Source organism: Papio anubis, chromosome 15 (assembly GCF_008728515.1).
Source record: "Papio anubis isolate 15944 chromosome 15, Panubis1.0, whole genome shotgun sequence".
NCBI lineage: Eukaryota > Metazoa > Chordata > Mammalia > Primates > Cercopithecidae > Papio > Papio anubis.
In genome coordinates this window covers 91806702-91823497 of record NC_044990.1, presented here as the reverse complement: position 1 = coordinate 91823497, position 16796 = coordinate 91806702, and the positions used below count along the sequence as shown (strand labels likewise).

General features: G+C 57.0%; 1 protein-coding gene across 1 annotated transcript in view; it reads left to right on the top strand.

Moving 5' to 3' along the window:
* The first annotated feature begins 274 nt into the window (after nucleotides 1–274).
* The window catches only part of RASA3 (RAS p21 protein activator 3), a 129391-nt gene continuing 112869 nt past the window's right edge, over nucleotides 275–16796 (top strand). Inside the window, exon 1 of the mRNA XM_031655691.1 lies at nucleotides 275–470. Within this exon, the coding sequence (XP_031511551.1) occupies nucleotides 416–470 (55 nt within the window). The 5' untranslated portion in view covers nucleotides 275–415. The remainder of the gene's footprint in view (nucleotides 471–16796) is intronic.

Sequence of the window (16796 nt, the reverse complement as noted above, 5' to 3'; positions counted from 1 at the left end):
AGCCTCGCTCAGAGGGCCCGGGCCGCGCAGGCGACCTCCCTTCGTGTCTTCCGCCAGGCAGCCCGCGGGGGTCCCTTCCGCTCAGCGGCCGATCCGCGGGGCGGGGGCGGGGGCCGAGGCCTCGGGGGAAGCCGATCCCTGCGCCCCCCGGGTCTCCGCAGCCCGCCGGCGCCGTCCCTGCCAACCCCGCCCCTGCAGGGCCCGGGCCGGTTGGGAGCAGGGGCCGGGCCGCGGGCGGAGCCTCTCGGTCCCCGCCCTCGCCCTCGGCCAACTGGCGGTCGTGCGGGCGGGCGGCGGGGCGGGCGGACCCTCGGCCGCGCTCCGGGCTCCGGCGCCGCCGCTCCTCCTGCTCGGCCCGCGCTGCCCGGCTCTGCGCGCGCTTCGGGGCGAGGCTCGGCCGGCGCGGACGCGCAGCATGGCGGTGGAGGACGAGGGGCTCCGGGTCTTCCAGAGCGTGAAGATCAAGATCGGTGAGTGTCCGCCGGCAGCGACGCGTCCGACCCCCGCCCGACCCCGTCCTCTCCCGCGCCCGCCTCCCCTCCCCGGATCCTTGCTGGGGACCCCGGCGGAGACGCCCTCCGGGCGCGGCGCGCTCCCCGGAGAACGGCTGGTCCGGCGCCGCGGCCCCTCCCCAGCTTCCCGCGTCCCCGGGGTTCGGGCTGGGTCGAGCTGGCTCCGGGGGAACGCGGCTCCCTGCGTCTCCTCTGCGCCCGGCGCGGCCCCGGTCCCTGGCAGCGGCGGAGGAGGTGGGGTCCCTGCGCCGAGGGACGTCTGTCCGCGTGTGCGCCCCCGCGTGTGCGCCCGAGCGTGTGCCCCGCGTGTTTGCAGGAGTACGCGCGCCTGAGGCTGTCTGGGCGTCTTCACTTCAGGTGTCAAATCCACTGACGTCGGGGTCTCGGCATCTCTCTTTCCCCGCTGCGCCCAGAAACTTCCTTTCCGGGGAATGTGGAGGCTCCTTCACGCCTCTCCCCAGGGGCGTGAGGCCCGGGCGCGCTGCTGCTGCTGCTGTGCGCGCGCGTCTGTGCCTGTGCGCGCGCGTTTGTGTGTGCCTGTGTGGGTGCGTGTGTTTGTGTGTCCATGTGTGGGTGCGTGTGTATGCGCATGCGTTTGTGGGCGCATGTGTGGGTGTGTATTTGTGTGTAGATGCATGTGTGCGCGCGTGTGTATTTGTGTGTGTGCATGTGTGCGCACGTGTGTGCTGGGGGGGCGTTCTGGCTGAGGGCTCCTGCGGGGCGGGGAGACCCCGGACCCACCGGCACCAAGTCCCCTTTCACTGAGACGTGGCGGGCGACCTGGTGGCCGCCAGGGCCTGCGAGGCTGCGGTTTTTCTCTGGGCTTCGGCAGCTTCTGAAGTGGGCTCCGGGAGGCGTTTCCGGAGAGGAGGCTGTGTCTGGACTTCTGGTTTATCTGGAGGCATCTGCTTTTCCCTGGTGGTTTTATTTTGGGAGAGTGATGTGGAAATCCTCCCCCTCCCCCAGAGCAAGAGCGTTTCCTGGAGTGACTGTTCCATATTCATGCCGTGAGTGTGCTGGACCACAGCGCGGTTCAGGCTGGAGAGGCTTCCAGGGCCTGCAGTGTCCGGGTCCCCACGGTCCTTCTCCCCCGCTGAGCCGCACTCCGCAGCCGGCCTCTTCCCGTGTGAAGAGGCCTCCGGAACGGGCTGAGTGTCAGTTGTTGATGACATTTGATGCTGCCGGAGGCATTCCAGCTCCTCCAAAGCAGCAGGCTGTTTCCTGTCGGCTTTATTTTGGTTTGCGGATCATCGCTGAGACACTGTCTTGATATTTGGCCCAGAAGCTCTGCAGCTAGGATGTGGCAGCACTTCCGCTCTGAGTGGCCCAGAGAGGAGGGATTTCTTTTGTTAAAATGTGGTTTAAATCTGCTGTCACTTTCACACAAGAAAGCCAGGGTTGGCGCTCCCTGAAGTGTCTGAGGTCGCCTTGCCGTGGGTGGGGAGAGGTCACGGCCTGTGGGGGTCAGTTTGCTGCTCTTTCCTTCGGCCAAGGCTGCTTGGCTCAGCGAGCGAGTCCGAGAGGTGCGAGAAGCACTGGGCTTCCTCAGTCACGGGGGCAGGAGGGCTGCAGGTGGGTGCCCCTGTGGGGCAGTGCCAAGTCTCCAAGCAGCAGGCAGAAGTGGCCTGGGGCTTTGCGGCTCGGGGGTGGGGAGCCCACAGCCGGCAGGGCGTGCTCGCTGTTTACTCCAGGAAGGGCTATGCTTCAGCCCACGGCAGGACCTTACAGAAGGCATGGGAAGTAAAACAGGAGGGCAAGGGAAGACCAGAGTCGCAGAGGAGACGCTCAGACCCTGAGTGTCCCAGAGGGCAGCTTCCCCGGCCTGCGGGCACTCGGCCCCACTTCCGACAGGCGTGGGGGTCAGGCACCCCGGAGGATCCCTCAGAGAGAAGGAGGTTTGAAGACGCTGCTGCTTGGTCAGGCTCTGTGCTCCACTTTAAACAAGTCAGTGAAACCCTGGCTCAGCTGAGGCTTAGGCTGCTAATCCTGCGTGGGGCCTGGATATTATCTGAGCCTTTGACCCTCCCAGGGGCAGCAGCAGTGAGGACGGGTAGAGAGGCCCAAATACCAGCTGCCCGCCTCTCTGGATGTGGCTCCAGCTGCCTGAGGGGTATCTGTGCCCCAAGTAGCTGGGGAGACAGGGCACCTCCTGCATTTGAGCGGAGATGCAGTCTGCGCTGGAGACCCTGGGGGTGACCTGTGGGTGTGCTGGTTTGGGGTTAGTCTCATATCACCGTGCTGCTGGCCTGATACCCCCGGGCTCCGGGGAAAAGCCCATCTGTAGGAGCAAAGTGGAGGATGACCCTGCGCGGCGCTGGTGCCGGGGGGCCACTGAGCTCCTCAGTCTCTTTCTTTAATCCACATTCATGGCCGACCTTGGCTCTGACTTGCCCTGCCTGAGCCCCTGGTCTTGAAGGTGCAGGCAAGACGGTGCCCCTGTGGTTGATTTGAGGGCCCTTCGCGGTCATTCACCTCTGAGCCTTGTCTCTGGGCACGCGGGATTTGCGCCTGAGTCTGCCAGTGACTCGCTGCATGACCCAGGGCTCATGTCTTCCCCTTCATAACCTCATTTTTCCGTTTGCAAAAGGCAAGCAATTATTGTCTACTATATCCGGTGGGAACGTACAAGGCAGTGTTGTTCAGGCTTAAAACACCCTGCCCCCTCACTCCCCGAACAAGAATTGTCCCTAAAGTTATACCATAAACAATTCTGCTACCACTCTTACTAAGAAAAAAAGGCAGCACATTTTTTGGGGCGATTGGGAGCTTTTTTTTTAAGGTATGGGGCATGGGCCTTTTAAATTCTTAAATAGCTTTGAAATGTGTGGTGGTATGTGGCCTCATTCAGACGCTGAAATTGGGAAAAATGGAAAGAATCTCTTCCTCCTCCCCCTGCCTCTTTCTTTGTCCTTCCACCTCTTGCACGGAGGTAATAAGAGGGAGAGCCACGTCAAAGTGAGGTGTTATGATGGTAACATTTGGAGTCTTTGTCTTGAAGAATCTGGCTTTCTGCCTTTCAGTTTTGTAGAATCATCTGGGATATGTCCTCCTGCACATGTAAACATCTTAAACCCTGTGTCTTTGGAAACAGTCATTAACCTTTCACAGCGGAGTCTGTGCATCATGCATGACTGCGCCACACTTCCTATGTGATCGCTGCTTTGAGGAAGCCGGTGCTTCTGACTTTCCATGAGTCAGGGACCCACAGGGAGGGCACTTCCGCCACGGCCATGGCGTTGTTTTGGGGCCCCCGCCCCCAAGGCGTGCAGTGCCTCCTCCCCTCCCAGTAATGTTTTCGGTTTCCACAATACTTACTGCTTGTTTTTAAATGCGGCACCTTATCTTGATAAATGTGTTCAATAAAGAGCAATACACAAGGTGTTTCTCTCAATCTATTAACAACAAAAAAAAGCCAGCCCTGCGGTCCAGGATGGGAAAGGCTCTTGCACCGTTGTGATCCTGCCGTCCTGGAGGCAGTCAGCGTCCTGTGAATGCTGTCCGTGGGAGGCTGGGCCTGCCGTGTGCTCCGCGGTGGGGCTTCCTGTGTCTCTGGTCGCTCCCTTCTTTCTCCTTTGGGCTCTCGTTCCCTTCCCGTGAGGCTGGAGCTTGTGCATGAAGAAGGCCCACGGCAAGTCTGGCCCAACATTGAACCGCTGGTGCCTGCAGGCCTGTGGGGCTCTGCGGGCCGGGGGCCGCCGGCCTCCAACCCCAGCTATCCCTCTCCTGATCACAAACAGAATCCCACCTGAAGCAGGAGGAGGTGGCACCGGGTGAGAATAGGAAGAATGACAAGTGGGGTGCCAGAGGGTGCCCTGGACTGTGCCTCCCTGGCCCCAGCTCCTGGGCTAGGTCAGGGCTCCGGGCCCAGCTCTGCGAGATGTGGCCGCTGACACTCTCAGCCTGACAGACTCCGCCACGGGAGGTGGAGGCCGCTGGTCACAGGGCTGTGGCAGGTGTCAAATTAGGTGATGGTCTGTTTAATAAGTGACAGTAGCAACAGTGTCTTCACAGGGCTAGGGCTCACTCAGGTAAGAGAAGTGTTTTGTGAATGTGAGAAAGGGATACCGGCCGTGCTGTGCCACTTCCCTGTGTCTATGTGACAGTGTAAGGAGGGGCCGCGTGGCCACACATGGGCCTTGGCATTGGAGATCTTAGATTCCCCTAACGCTAAAATTAACTTGGATATTTTATTAACCGAGCTCAGCTGAGCTGCCTGTGCTATTTTTAACCCCTGAGAACGAAGGTGCAGGGCTTGGCTGCACCTGGGAAACAGCAGGGGCTCTGGCAGGGGCAGGTTCAGCCTGGGGCCCTGGGCTTTGCCTGGAAAGGGGAGTGGATTTCCTGTGTGTGTGTGTGTGTGAGTGTGGAGGTGGGATGCAGATGCTAAGGGGGTCGTCTCCATGTATTAGCTCCTTTTATCGAAATTCTCGAAACTCCACCACACTGAGGTGGAGAAAGGGAGACCCATGGACTTAGCTGGGCCCAAGCGGCCCAGCTCCACGGGCTCCTGGGATCCGAGTTCTTCTTCTCCTCACCACTTAGTACTGTCCATTACTTTTTTTTTCTTTGAGCCTGGGCCTCACTTTGTTGCCCAGGTTGGTCTCCAACTCCAGAACTCAAGAGATCTTCCTGCTTCCACTTCCTGAGTAGCCGGGACACAGGTGCTGCTCACCACTGCGGCTGTCAGTTCAGAGAGCCGTTTCTTCTCTGCGATCTTGGATTTGAATGGGGAGAATCACGGAGGGCTGGAGAAGAGAGAGACTTGTTGGTGACTTTAGGGACACGAGGCAGTCAGTGTTCAGGCAGGGAAGGAAGGAAGGGGCTGCTGCTCTGTGTGGGTGGACAGTGGCCTGGGAGGCCCAAGACACAGGGTGTGCTGGGAAGACAGCTTGGAGATGCCGAGGTGATCCTTTGAGCAGGGCCACAGCCACCCATCCAGCCTTCAGGCATCTTAGCAAATGGTGCCTGTCAGGTTGACTCAGCCGGGGTGCTGGACTGGCGGGCAGAGTGTGGGCCTGGAGGCAGCCCTGGGGGCGTCATCCCTGGAAGGGAATCTAGCATTGGTGGAAAACACTTTGATTTGCTTCTTTGGCGCTAATGGAAGCACATGAGGCATTTGCAGCTAATGAGCAGGTGAACCCCACAGGCATAGAGTGGATTAAGAGCGTCTGCCTGAGGCTGTGTCTCCCTGTGTTTGCGGGTGGTGCGTCATGTTTGAAAAGTAGACGTGCGTGTGTTTAGAAAGGAGATGGACGTATTGGCTGGAAACAGCCACAGGCGAAGTGGTGGCTGCTAAGGTCTCAAAAGTGAAGGCTGCTGAGTGATGGTGGGAGGGGCTGGGTGAGGAGGAGAGCTCCTGGGGGCCCTCGGAGGAGAGGCGGACGTAGTGAACCCCCTTGGAATCAGACACCCGAGACTGCGTGCTGGCCACATTTCTTGACAATTCTTTGATTTTGGATGACCCCTAACCTCTCTCTGCCTTGGTTTCTTGGTTTGTGAAGGTAGAAACCAAGGCCTTTTTTTGCAGAGATTAATGGGAATCAGATGCACACAGGCACTTCCCTGCTCAGATCTTCATAGATGGGAGGTATTATGCCAGCAGAATTTGAAGCTATCTGCTTGTCTGTAATGAATCGGCCTTCTGTGTAAGCAAATCTATAAATTGAAAAGAGCTACACTTTACTACGTAGGAGGGTGTTGAGATCCGGGAGAGCTCACACTCTGGAGAGGTGGCTTCGGTTTTGGCTGTCATCTGCGAGGGGTGTCTGGGAGGGTAGCTTTGAACTTGCCCTGAAGAGAGAGTGAGGTCTCAGGAAGGGAGGGAATCACGTTGGGTTGGGCTGGTGCTAGGAGATGCACAGCCTGGCCTCTGAGGGGCACAGATCATTTGGCTGGAGGGGCCAGTGGGACGTGTGGATGGGCCTCTGGCCAATGGGTTGACAGAAGGGGCACACTGGGTCCCGTGGGAATGTGGTGTCACGCCCCGCAGGTGCTGGTACCTCTGGAGGCTGCCAGGTTGGACAGCAGTTGTGGAACTGTGGTGGGGGGTGGGGGAGGCAGCTCAGTGAGCATGTCTCGTCTTACGCAGCCGCAGGTCAGAACAGGGGTCTGTGCTCACGCAGGAAAGGAGCTGCTGTGCAACCAGAGCTTCTAGCTTTGAACCGTAGGTAAAGGCGATGAACAGACATGTCTACTGCAGCAGCACTTGTGGCCAGTGGCTGAGTGAGCAAATAGCAAACAGTAGAAGCAACGTTGAGGAGTCCGGGTGTCCCCACCAATCTCCTGTCGAACTGTCATCCCCGTTGCTGGAAGTGGGGCCTGGATCTTGGGCGTGGATTGATATGAACCGCTCAGCGCCATCCCCTTGGTGCTGTTCTCGCGATAGTGAGTTCTCGCGAGATCCGGTGATTTAAAGTGTGCGGCGTACCTCCCACCTCACCCTCCTGCCCCCTCTCGCCATGTGAGACACCTGCTTCCCCTTCACGTTCTGTCATGACTGGAAGCTTCCCGAGGCCTCCCCAGAAGCAGATGCCTCCATACGTCATGTACAGCCTACAGCACCGTGAACAATAAACCTCGCTTGTTTCGAGTTACCCAGTCTCAGGTGTTTCTTTATAGCAATGCAAGAACAGCCCAATGAGTAACAGCCAACTGAAACGGGGATTATGTCATGTGCATCCTCACGTGGGCTCTGTGACTTTCAAGGAAATATTAAGCCCAGGCCAAACCACATGACTTGCAGGAGGTTCCACGGGATAGGATTAGAAAGAAGCAAAGTGAGAGCGCCTCTGCCACCACCCCCTGGAAGAACGGTAAACACAGGTCAGATGAGTGTGCGCAGATCAGGGATAAGACCCACACAGCCTGCTAACTGGATTACCTGGGGGATGGCAGGAGTGCCGCGGTAGGAAGAGAGACAGGATATACAAGGCCTTCCGTAGCAGCAAGTGTATGTCGATTATACATCAATGTGCAGCTGTGTATGCGGTGGGTGAATGAGTGAAGAACGAAGGCGGAGCTTAGAAATCATCCCTTCACAAACTGCAAGAACAGCGTTAGCTGTGGAGGACACCAAGGCCGAGAAAGAAAATGACTTGCCTTCATTCAAGACGGTGTGCTGTGTAGGAAAAGCGTGTTGACAGGTGAGGGACTGGTTGCGTCAGGCCGCAGCGGGCGTCCAGCAGTGACAGGCGGAATGCAGTTGTGGCTGGCCAGGGACAGGCCCCTGGCGGGTTTTGGGGCTCCAGCCTTTGTGTCTGGGAGGCTCCGGCACAGGTGAAGGGGAACTCGGGGTTACGTCACCTGCGACAGATGGCTCAGGGTTTCTCTGGGTGTGAGGCAGAGTCCAAAGGGAAGAGTTACAAACGTTCGAGCTTTTCTGTAGATGCGAGTTTCAGAGTCACCGAGGTGCCTGGGAACCCCCTCCTCGGGCCTGGGTCCCCAGAAGTGAGTTTCCCTACGGGTTATTGGTCAAACGGCATCAGAGTGTTGGGAGATTTTGTTTTTTGTGGGTGTTTTATCAAAAATAGTGTTTCCTTGTTCTATGAGTGTCTGGAAATATTGGGTTGTTTCTGCACACAGGGCTGGATTCCCCAGGCTGTAGCTCTAGCCGCCCTGAAATTTGGCATTCTTAGTTTTCGTTTTCAGATAAGCTTGAATCCCACATTTGGAACAATCACTCACATTTAAGGCTCAGTTGTGTTTCTTCTGGGGACAGTCAGTGTCCTGCTGCTATCAGAACGCAGCTAGTAACGGCTGCAGCGCTCACCTGCGTGTCCTGGGTCCGGAGAGATGCTGCGCCGGGCTCCCGGGGGCTGGGCCAGGAGACGGGAGCCGCCCTGGGGACAGAAACCAGCGCCTTGACGCGGAATTGATTAAGGAACAACTCCTACACCTATTCTTTCCTCTTTACGTTGTTTCTGTTATGTTAGCCGAATAATTTCCAGCCTGTAAAGACTCGTCTGTCGTGGCCCTGACTGCCCGTAGGATAGAATTCCAGAGGTTGGTAAGAGGCCTGAGTCTTTCCTAGACATTATGGGGATCCTTTTCCTGGCCACCGACCGGACAGATGTCTGCTCAGGACCTGCATGGGGGCCGTGGCTCCCGGCCCCGCGTGGCCCACCCCGTGGGTGCCTCCCTCGCCCCAGGATGGGCCAGAGTCCTCAGCCCCTTGCTGAGAGCCACCCTCCCTGCCGGGTGCTCATGGCGTGCCCAGGGTAGGATGGAGGATTCTCTGGGATGCCTGACAAAGCTTGGGGTGATTGTTATTGTGTCTTCCTGGAGCGTGGTTTTTGGACTTCATCGTCTCCAAGCTGCAGCCCAGGTCTGAACTGGGCGTGATCGACCCGGGCCGGTTGTTCCTGTGGAGTTGGAGCCTGTTCCCATTTCTGCGTTAGGTTTCATTCCCCGCCTTTTCCCTGCTTCGAGGAGTTGCACAGAGTAGCTGAGGGCCCTTGCGTGCACCCCTAAATCTTCTCTCTAGCCGTGTTCCTTCTGAAGGAAAAGGTTTCACTCTTCTTTCAGGTCTGGAGCTTCCTTGTTTTGGTTCTAAACCCTCGAGGTGCTGGAGCAGCTAGTTTGCCTTGATCTTGTCACCTCCCGAGGACCAGCCTCAGCCCATGGCCCCTGCTGGGGCGGCCACCTCGGCATCTGGTGGTGACTGCACAGGACACACGTTTCCTGCCCCCCTTCTCTGAGGCTCCAGGATCAAAGTGCTGTTCCCAAAGCCACGCCGGCGGCAGGAGCATCTCCACGTCGGACGCGCACCAAAGCTGCAGCCAGGGCGTGGGGACGCGGGAAGGTTGTCTTGTGGTGGACTCTGATGGCCACAGCAGGTGCTTTTGTGGCTTGTGGAATCACTTCCCCGGAAAGGAGGCTGGTGCTGCCGGGCCCTTTTCCTTCCTGGAGCCTTTTCTCCTGCTGCACTGACTGGGCCTGCTTGGCAGGGTGGTGGCCGTCACGGCAGCCCGTGGTCCTCGCTTTGGGCAGCAGTGAGATGCAGAGGTCTGGAGTCAGGGCTGGGCCGGACTCACGGAGACCCTCTTCCTCGGGCGCCCTCACGCTGGGCCACCGGAGAGACCCCTTCCTCGCTGGCGCCCTCACGCCGGGCCGGCGCTGGAGACCCCTTTCCCGCGCCCTCATCAATACCTCCTCCCGAGACCCCTTCCTCGCCATGCCCTCACGCTGGGCCGACCTCCCGAGACCCCTCTCTTCCTCGCCAGGTGTTCCTCACGGGGCTTCACTCCTGCCGGAGACCCCTTCCTCGCTGCATCCCCCTCTTGGGTAACTTTGTCCCTCACTCGGAGCCGCCCCTGCCGGTGCTGGCAGACCTGGGTCGCAGCACCCCGGCTGCCCTGTGTGGAGGACCCGCTTGTTCTTCCTGAACACGGTGCCCTCTGCTTCCACATCAGAACACTTCCCTCCAATGGGCAGGGGCGAACCTGCCTGCACCCCCAGGCCCAGGTGCTCCCAAATGCAGAGAAAGGCCACCCAGGGGGGAAGGCACGGCTCGGGGGCAGGCCCAAGGCAGTGGAGCTGGGGGTGGTTTGGCCCCAAGCACCCCGAGCCTCTGGGCGCCTCCTTCATTCTGGCCCAGGCTGTAAGGGGGTTTCCAAGGCTGGGGTCAGACTGGTGGACACGGCTATCAGCAGAGATTCAGGAAGAGGAACCGGTTCTGGGAAAACCGTCTGCGTGCAGAGCCCAGGGGACTGGCCGTGCCGGACTCTCCTCCAGAGGTCGGGATGAGGTGCTCCAGCGGGGCTGGTTTTCCCGTGGCCTTCGGGATGCGGGCTTTTCTGGGGAATTCCAGGTCCCCTCGGGCTGTAGCTGCCAAGCCCAGCCTTCTCAGGAAGCCCTGCTGGCCGGGGTGGGGCTGACTGCCGAAGGGCCCTGGAGGCTGCAGCAGCCTGGGAACCTCTGCCACGTTTGCCGGCGTTTGCCTGGCCTCCCAGATCGTCTCCCTCCCCGACAACTAACCTCCAAGACTCCGACTGCCGCGGTTCTGGGATTTGTGGTCGGCCCCACAGGCTGGAATCTTCATTAGCTTAGGGGCGGTGGCTAGAGGTAGGAGCCGCTGGGCCGTGTGTGCCCCTCAGCCAGTCACCTGCAGCGACAGTGGGAGCAGGCTCCTGCCCTCGGCCCACAGACCTGGCTCTGCCAGCCCGGCTGTGTGGAGCGAGGCAGAGGGATTCCGAGAAGCCCCTTCCCGACACAGCTGTAAACAGCCAGTGGCTCATTCACTGTACAGGGCTAGTGCGACGGGCAGTAAACCCACACGGCCGTGGTGCCGCACTCAGGGACTGATCTGGCCACGCCCGCCCTCAGGGCTACAGAGGAGTGAAGGTTCGGTCTCTCCCTGGGGAAGCCAAAGGTCAAACTTTGAGCTGTGCCTGACAGGCAGAGGTTCAGGCTGAGGGGGAGGAGTCCTCATCCTTATGTTCCTAGAGGTCTCCTCTTGTTGTGACATGCTTGCACACACGCAGACACGCACACACACATGCTGCACGCATGTGCATGCACATGGATGCACACTCATGACCCCGGGACAGCTTGGGGCAGGTTGCATGGTTTGATGTGCAGTGTTGGGTGGAAGTAAGGGGGGCTCCGGTGGGCTTCTGCGGGCTTTTCCTTTAGCCAAGATCCGTGGCAGAAGAAACGGGCCAACCTGTGCTGAGTAGGATGCGTGGAGTTTAAAACTTCTCCAGCAGGTCTCAATTGTTTCTATTCCACTCTACACGGCTGAGGCTGGCGACACTCTCCAGACAGCCCTGTGGCTCTCAGGGGCCTGGTCCCAGGAGGCTCAGCGGGATGCGTTTGGGGCACCAGGTTCTCAGTGCCCCGCGGGTGGCCGCCTGCTGCTGGCTGCAGTGCTGGGATGCACCTGCCTTTCTACTTTCCACAACTTGAGGTCTTTTCTGGCAACTGCTGTGTGATTTTCTCATATTTTGTATAAGAAACGTTTTGTTTTTAGGCCCACAACTTATTCTTTTTCCTAATAGCTTTTCCCCCTGCTTGTCACTGACCTGTTCTCTCAGGTGGCTGCGTGTTGCAGGGGAGTCCCCGATCTTTGGACTGTTCCAGAGCCCAAGACTAGCTCGGCTGTGCCACTCAGGGAAACACGCTGGAATTCAAATGAGACAGATGTTATTCTGGGAATAAACTTGATCCTCTTAGGTCTGTGTGAGAAGAAAACGGTGGACAAACATTGGTGCTTGAGCTGTGATTAGTAAGAAATTACTGGTGTTCCTCCTCACGTGTGCCTGGTGATAGGAAATCAGAAGAAGAGAGTGTTTGATCACTTATCGATCAGTAGGTTCTGATAATGAAAAGTCTGCCCGTGTTATCTGTGGGGCAGAGCCTCACGGAATTTCTCTGTGGGGATTGTTCTCCACCAGGGCTCGTTGTCCAGACCCGTCGAACGGCACCAACGCCTGGCTGGAGAGAGGAGGGGGCCCGGCCGCTGTGGCGCTGCTGGTTCTCTCGCTGTTGCTGGGGGATCCTGAGCCATCGCCCCTCAGGGGCGTGAGCAATGATGTCTCCAGGACCTCCATACGGCTTCCTGAATTCCCCAGCTGGTCCCATCCGTCTGGAATCAGTGGCATTCCTTTCTCTCTTCATCATTTCCTGCTCCATTCAGCACTCCTCGAGTGTTTAGAGAAAGGGTTTCTCAGCATTTGGACCCAAGAATGTGTTTATGGAAATCCTGAGTGAAAATAAAAGACTGTGGAAAGAAAAAAACACTTTTCACTACATTTTTGCTAAGTGCCTTTGTTTTTAAGTTTATTTTGTTTTATGAAGTGTATTTCTATGTTTTCTTTAGGGAAGCCCTGTCTCCTTTCCACGTGCCCTTCCCAGGCCCAGGAAAAGAGCCGGGGTGGGTGGGTCAGGAGGAAAGCGGAGGGTGGAGAGGGAAGGGCAGGCAGCCAATGTCATCTCCAAATAAAAACGCTTTGATTTCTTTCCACCAGATCATGATTCATTGTCACGGGTGACCATTTAGTTCTGTGCTCCCCTGGTTTCCTTCTGGGGGAGCCCACGGTGGCGTCCACACCCCTGTCGCTGCTCACACCCAAGGCTTCCCTCTGGGCAGCTGCGCTGGAACCAGCGGGTTCTATGAACTCAAGAATTCTGGTGTTTTTCAGGCAGGATACAGCTGCTGACTTTCAGCGGAGAAGGCCATGCAGTGGGCTAGCCTGGTCTGGTTAATAATTCATTGTAGATTTGTGGATGGTCACACTGAGTGTGCAGAGCTCGAAAGCTGCCACTCGCTTAGAAGCTAGTCCATAAGTATGCCTATGGCTTAAAAGTGGTGGTGACATTGGTTTTCAAATAAAATATTTCAGAAATATTTGGGACTTTTCTATGCACCTGATTAGAAAATTGTGAGGCTTGTAAAAATGTGCTGTGCATTCTTAACTGGTGTGTTTATTAGGATTTGGGGCTAGAGTTGGGATGTGGTGGAGTCAGTGTGAGATGGATGACTTTTTGAGGTCACCCACCAAAAGGCAACAATGGCAAGGCAAAAGCTTTTAGTTTTACTTGATGTGTTAATTACAAATGTTAGTTAAAGTTATTTTTCAGACGCTTCCCCACCCACTAAAATGTCCTCCCACAGGCACTTGTCTGGGGGTCTGAATCACACAGGCGGGGGTGGACCTGAGTTTCCCCCCTGGGGTTCCTGGGAGGCAGCCACAGCCGTCGGGAGCCATGAACTGGGGCTGTCCCAGGATGTAAGGGAAATGTTGGCTGTGCCTTCCAAGTTGTTATAGAGTAAGGGATAAATAAGACAAACCCATCAACGTGGTCACGTATTTATGAGAATCATAATGAGAATTTTCAGCCTCCTTGGAGAGGTGAGCTACCATGTGCTCGGGAAGATTGAGTTCCTGCGCACTCAACGGACAGACACTTGGTGTGCACATGTGCGCACGGCGACATCCATATGTGCACACAGGAGAGTGTGCATGCACCCCTCACACACCTGCGCCCCTCACACACGTGCGCCCCTCACACACGTGCGCCCCTCACACGCGTGCGCCCCTCACACACACGTGCGCCCCTCACTCTCGTGTGCCCCTCTCACACACATGCGCCCCTTCACACACACGTGCATCCCTCACGCACGTGCCCCTTACACACACGCACCCCTCATGCACGTGCACCCCTCACACACACGTGCGCCCCTCACACACACGTGCACCCCTCACGCATGTGCCCCTTACACACACGCACCCCTCATGCACGTGCACCCCTCACACACACATGCGCCCCTCACACATACGTGCACCCCTCACACACGTGCGCCCCTCACACACACGTGCGCCCCTCACACACACGTGCACCCCTCACGCACGTGCCCCTTACACACACGCACCCCTCATGCACGTGCACCCCTCACACACACGTGCGCCCCTCACACACACGTGCGCCCCTCACAAATATGTACCCCTCACACACGTGCTCACCCACAGGCATGCATACAGGAGCATTGCACGCGCCCCCACACACGTGCTCACCCACACTGATGCAGAGGATTCTCCAAATCTGCAGGCTCCACGTGAATAGTGCAAACTGTATATGCAGAGTTAAGTTTTCATTAAGCAAAGTTATTCGGCTGCCATTAAATAACGCTTTTCAAATAACTGTATTTAAAGTGGTAAAAGCACTTTTATCATTATAACTAAATTAAGCATTAATTCAGTAGCGTTTTGCCTCTTCTAAGGGTTCGTCTGCCGTAAGGTGCAGTTTTTCCCTCACATTTTAACGGCTCTGACGGGCGCCGCTCAGTCGCCAGCTTCCCCTTTCCCAGTGGCTTGGAACAGCGTCTGTCCTACGCTGGAGGCTTCCGGATTCCTCGGAATGCGGCCTGTTTATGGAAAAGCATTAATAGGGATGGGTGGAGATGGGGGTCTCTAGGTTAATAGAGAGGACAGTGTTTCTATTTTGTGTGAGTGTGTTTCAGAGTTACACATCACCTCAGATAAAACAGGGCCCTTTAGACAGACAGCAGGCCTGGCCTGAGGGGAGGGGTGTCTGTGACGACCTCAAGGCCAAAAACTTCAGGACCAGCAGGATTCCTCCAGAGGATGTTTTCTGTAAGAGCGTTAGCTGTGCGTTGCCAGGCCGACTGAGAGGGCACAGGGCACCCAGGGTTCCGCCCCTGCGCTGCTGCCAGGCTCTGGCTGTGTGACCTGTCACCCTCCAGGCCTCAACATCCACACTCATGTCAGCAGGGTGATGACGACTTCCCAGGGATTCCCGAACGTCACCTGCCTCGACTGCAGGCAGCCTCTGGGCACGTGTCCCATTCACAGAGCGTCTGGGTTTTTTCTTTAAGCATGCTGGTTATGACACAAGGTAAAACATTAACCAAGAAGAATAATCTCACATTTAACTATAGCTTCACACAAACACATACATCTGTAGCAACGTAATTATAGGAGACTGAGAGGGCCTGGGGCTCCTCATTCCAGGCTGTGCTTTTCCCTTGAGAAGCAACAGAGGTAGGAGACTGTGGCTGTTCTGACCTCTGGACTGGTTAGAGAGCGTTTGTCGAGTGAAAACATACGTAGGAGGCTGTGTGTTCTGGGAGGAGCCAGCAAATCGGCAGGCGACAGCGCGGGGGACACACGGCCTGCAGAGGGTGTGGGAACAGCCACCTGCTTCGAGGCCTGTGCTCTGCCTCCGACGGCTTTATCTCTAGAGCTTGAGTCTCTTGTGACAGGAAGTGAGTACGAATGAATCAGTTAACCATTCTGTAAACTGGGAAATTGTCTTGTGACCAGCCTTCATGCAGGCAGGTGCCTCCCCCACGTGCCTGACACTAACTCAAGCCTTGTGTTTTGTGGGCCATGTGGCCTCGCCTGGGACGAGGGTGGGTGTGACTGTCCAGCCTCCATGTCACCAAGGTGGCATGTTCATTTGTTGAGCTCACATCCTCAGCAGCTGTCCCAGCCGGGAGACGCTCGGGAAAACTGCTACCGCACGGCGGCTCAGGGCCGTAAACATGTCACCACTGGACATAACGGAAGCTGCCGATGACACCACACGCGAAGCCTCCCGTGGGTTCCAAGTATTTTTACACGGCCAGACCTGGCCCTGTGCCTCATTCAGCGGCCTCTCTGTGGAAATCTCAGCCCTGCTGGGACCTGTAACCCACAACTGGGGTGGGGCTGGGGAACCTGCAGCAGCCTAACTGGGGTGGGGCTGGGAACCTGCAGGCCCACAACTAAGGGTGGGGCTGGGGAACCTGCAGCTGACCCACAACTGGGGGTGGGGCTGGGAACCTGCAGCTGACCCACAACTGGGGGAGTGGGGCTGGGAACCTGTGACCCACAACTGGGGGGAGTAAGGGCTGGGAGACCTGCAGCAGCCCACAACTGGGGGTGGGGCTGGGGGAACCTGCAGCGGCCCACAACTGGGGGTGGGGCTGGGGGAACCTGCAGCGGCCCACAACTGGGGAGTGGGGAACCTGTGGCCCACAACTGGGGAGTGGGAGCTGCGGGGTGGTGCACTTTCACCCACTGGCCAGGGGTTGTGCTGAGAATCATGACAGCTTTGTTGTCCCCAGAGCTGGGAGCTGTGGGTCTTTCCACTGTTGGTCACGGCTCTGCCCTATCCCTGCACATGAGAGGGAGTGGCTGAAAAATCAATGCCAAGTAAGCTTTGGAGGGAGCGTGTTTAACCTGCCCTCGGGTTTACACTGAAACCCTGCCCACATTTTATTAAGGGATACTCATAAACAAAGGTCGGCGAAGAATGAAGAAAAACAAGTTGCTTTTATGAGTCAATTAAATGCATAATAGTGCTCAACTCATTTTGGCCTGTGTAGTTTAAAGACCAGATAAGAATATGCTGTTATTTATTTAAGGTAAAATGAGGGTCTGGGCCCATTTTGCACCATTTAGCAAGTGAATGGGTAGCTTGTGTGGTCAGACCTCACTGTGACTGACAGAGCTAGGAAATGTGCAAGGAGCATTTGCTGATTAATTTGCCGCCCTCCATCCGTCTGTGTCCCCGTTCCTTCACCCCACTGCGTGCCAGGCCGAGATATCCCAGAGAATGTTTCCAGAGGAGGTCTGGACTCAAGTCTAATAAAGGAAACCCCAGGAAATCCAGAACAGAAGGTTAGCCTGTGACAGGAGGAAATTTGTTTCACACTCCACAGCTGAATTTGCGGTTGCCTTTCTAATGTCACATGGGCTGTGCTGAGGATAGGGCAGGTCTCTCTCCCCTGCATGGACATCGCAGACACTCGCCATGGTGGGTTGGATCGATGGACGTGGT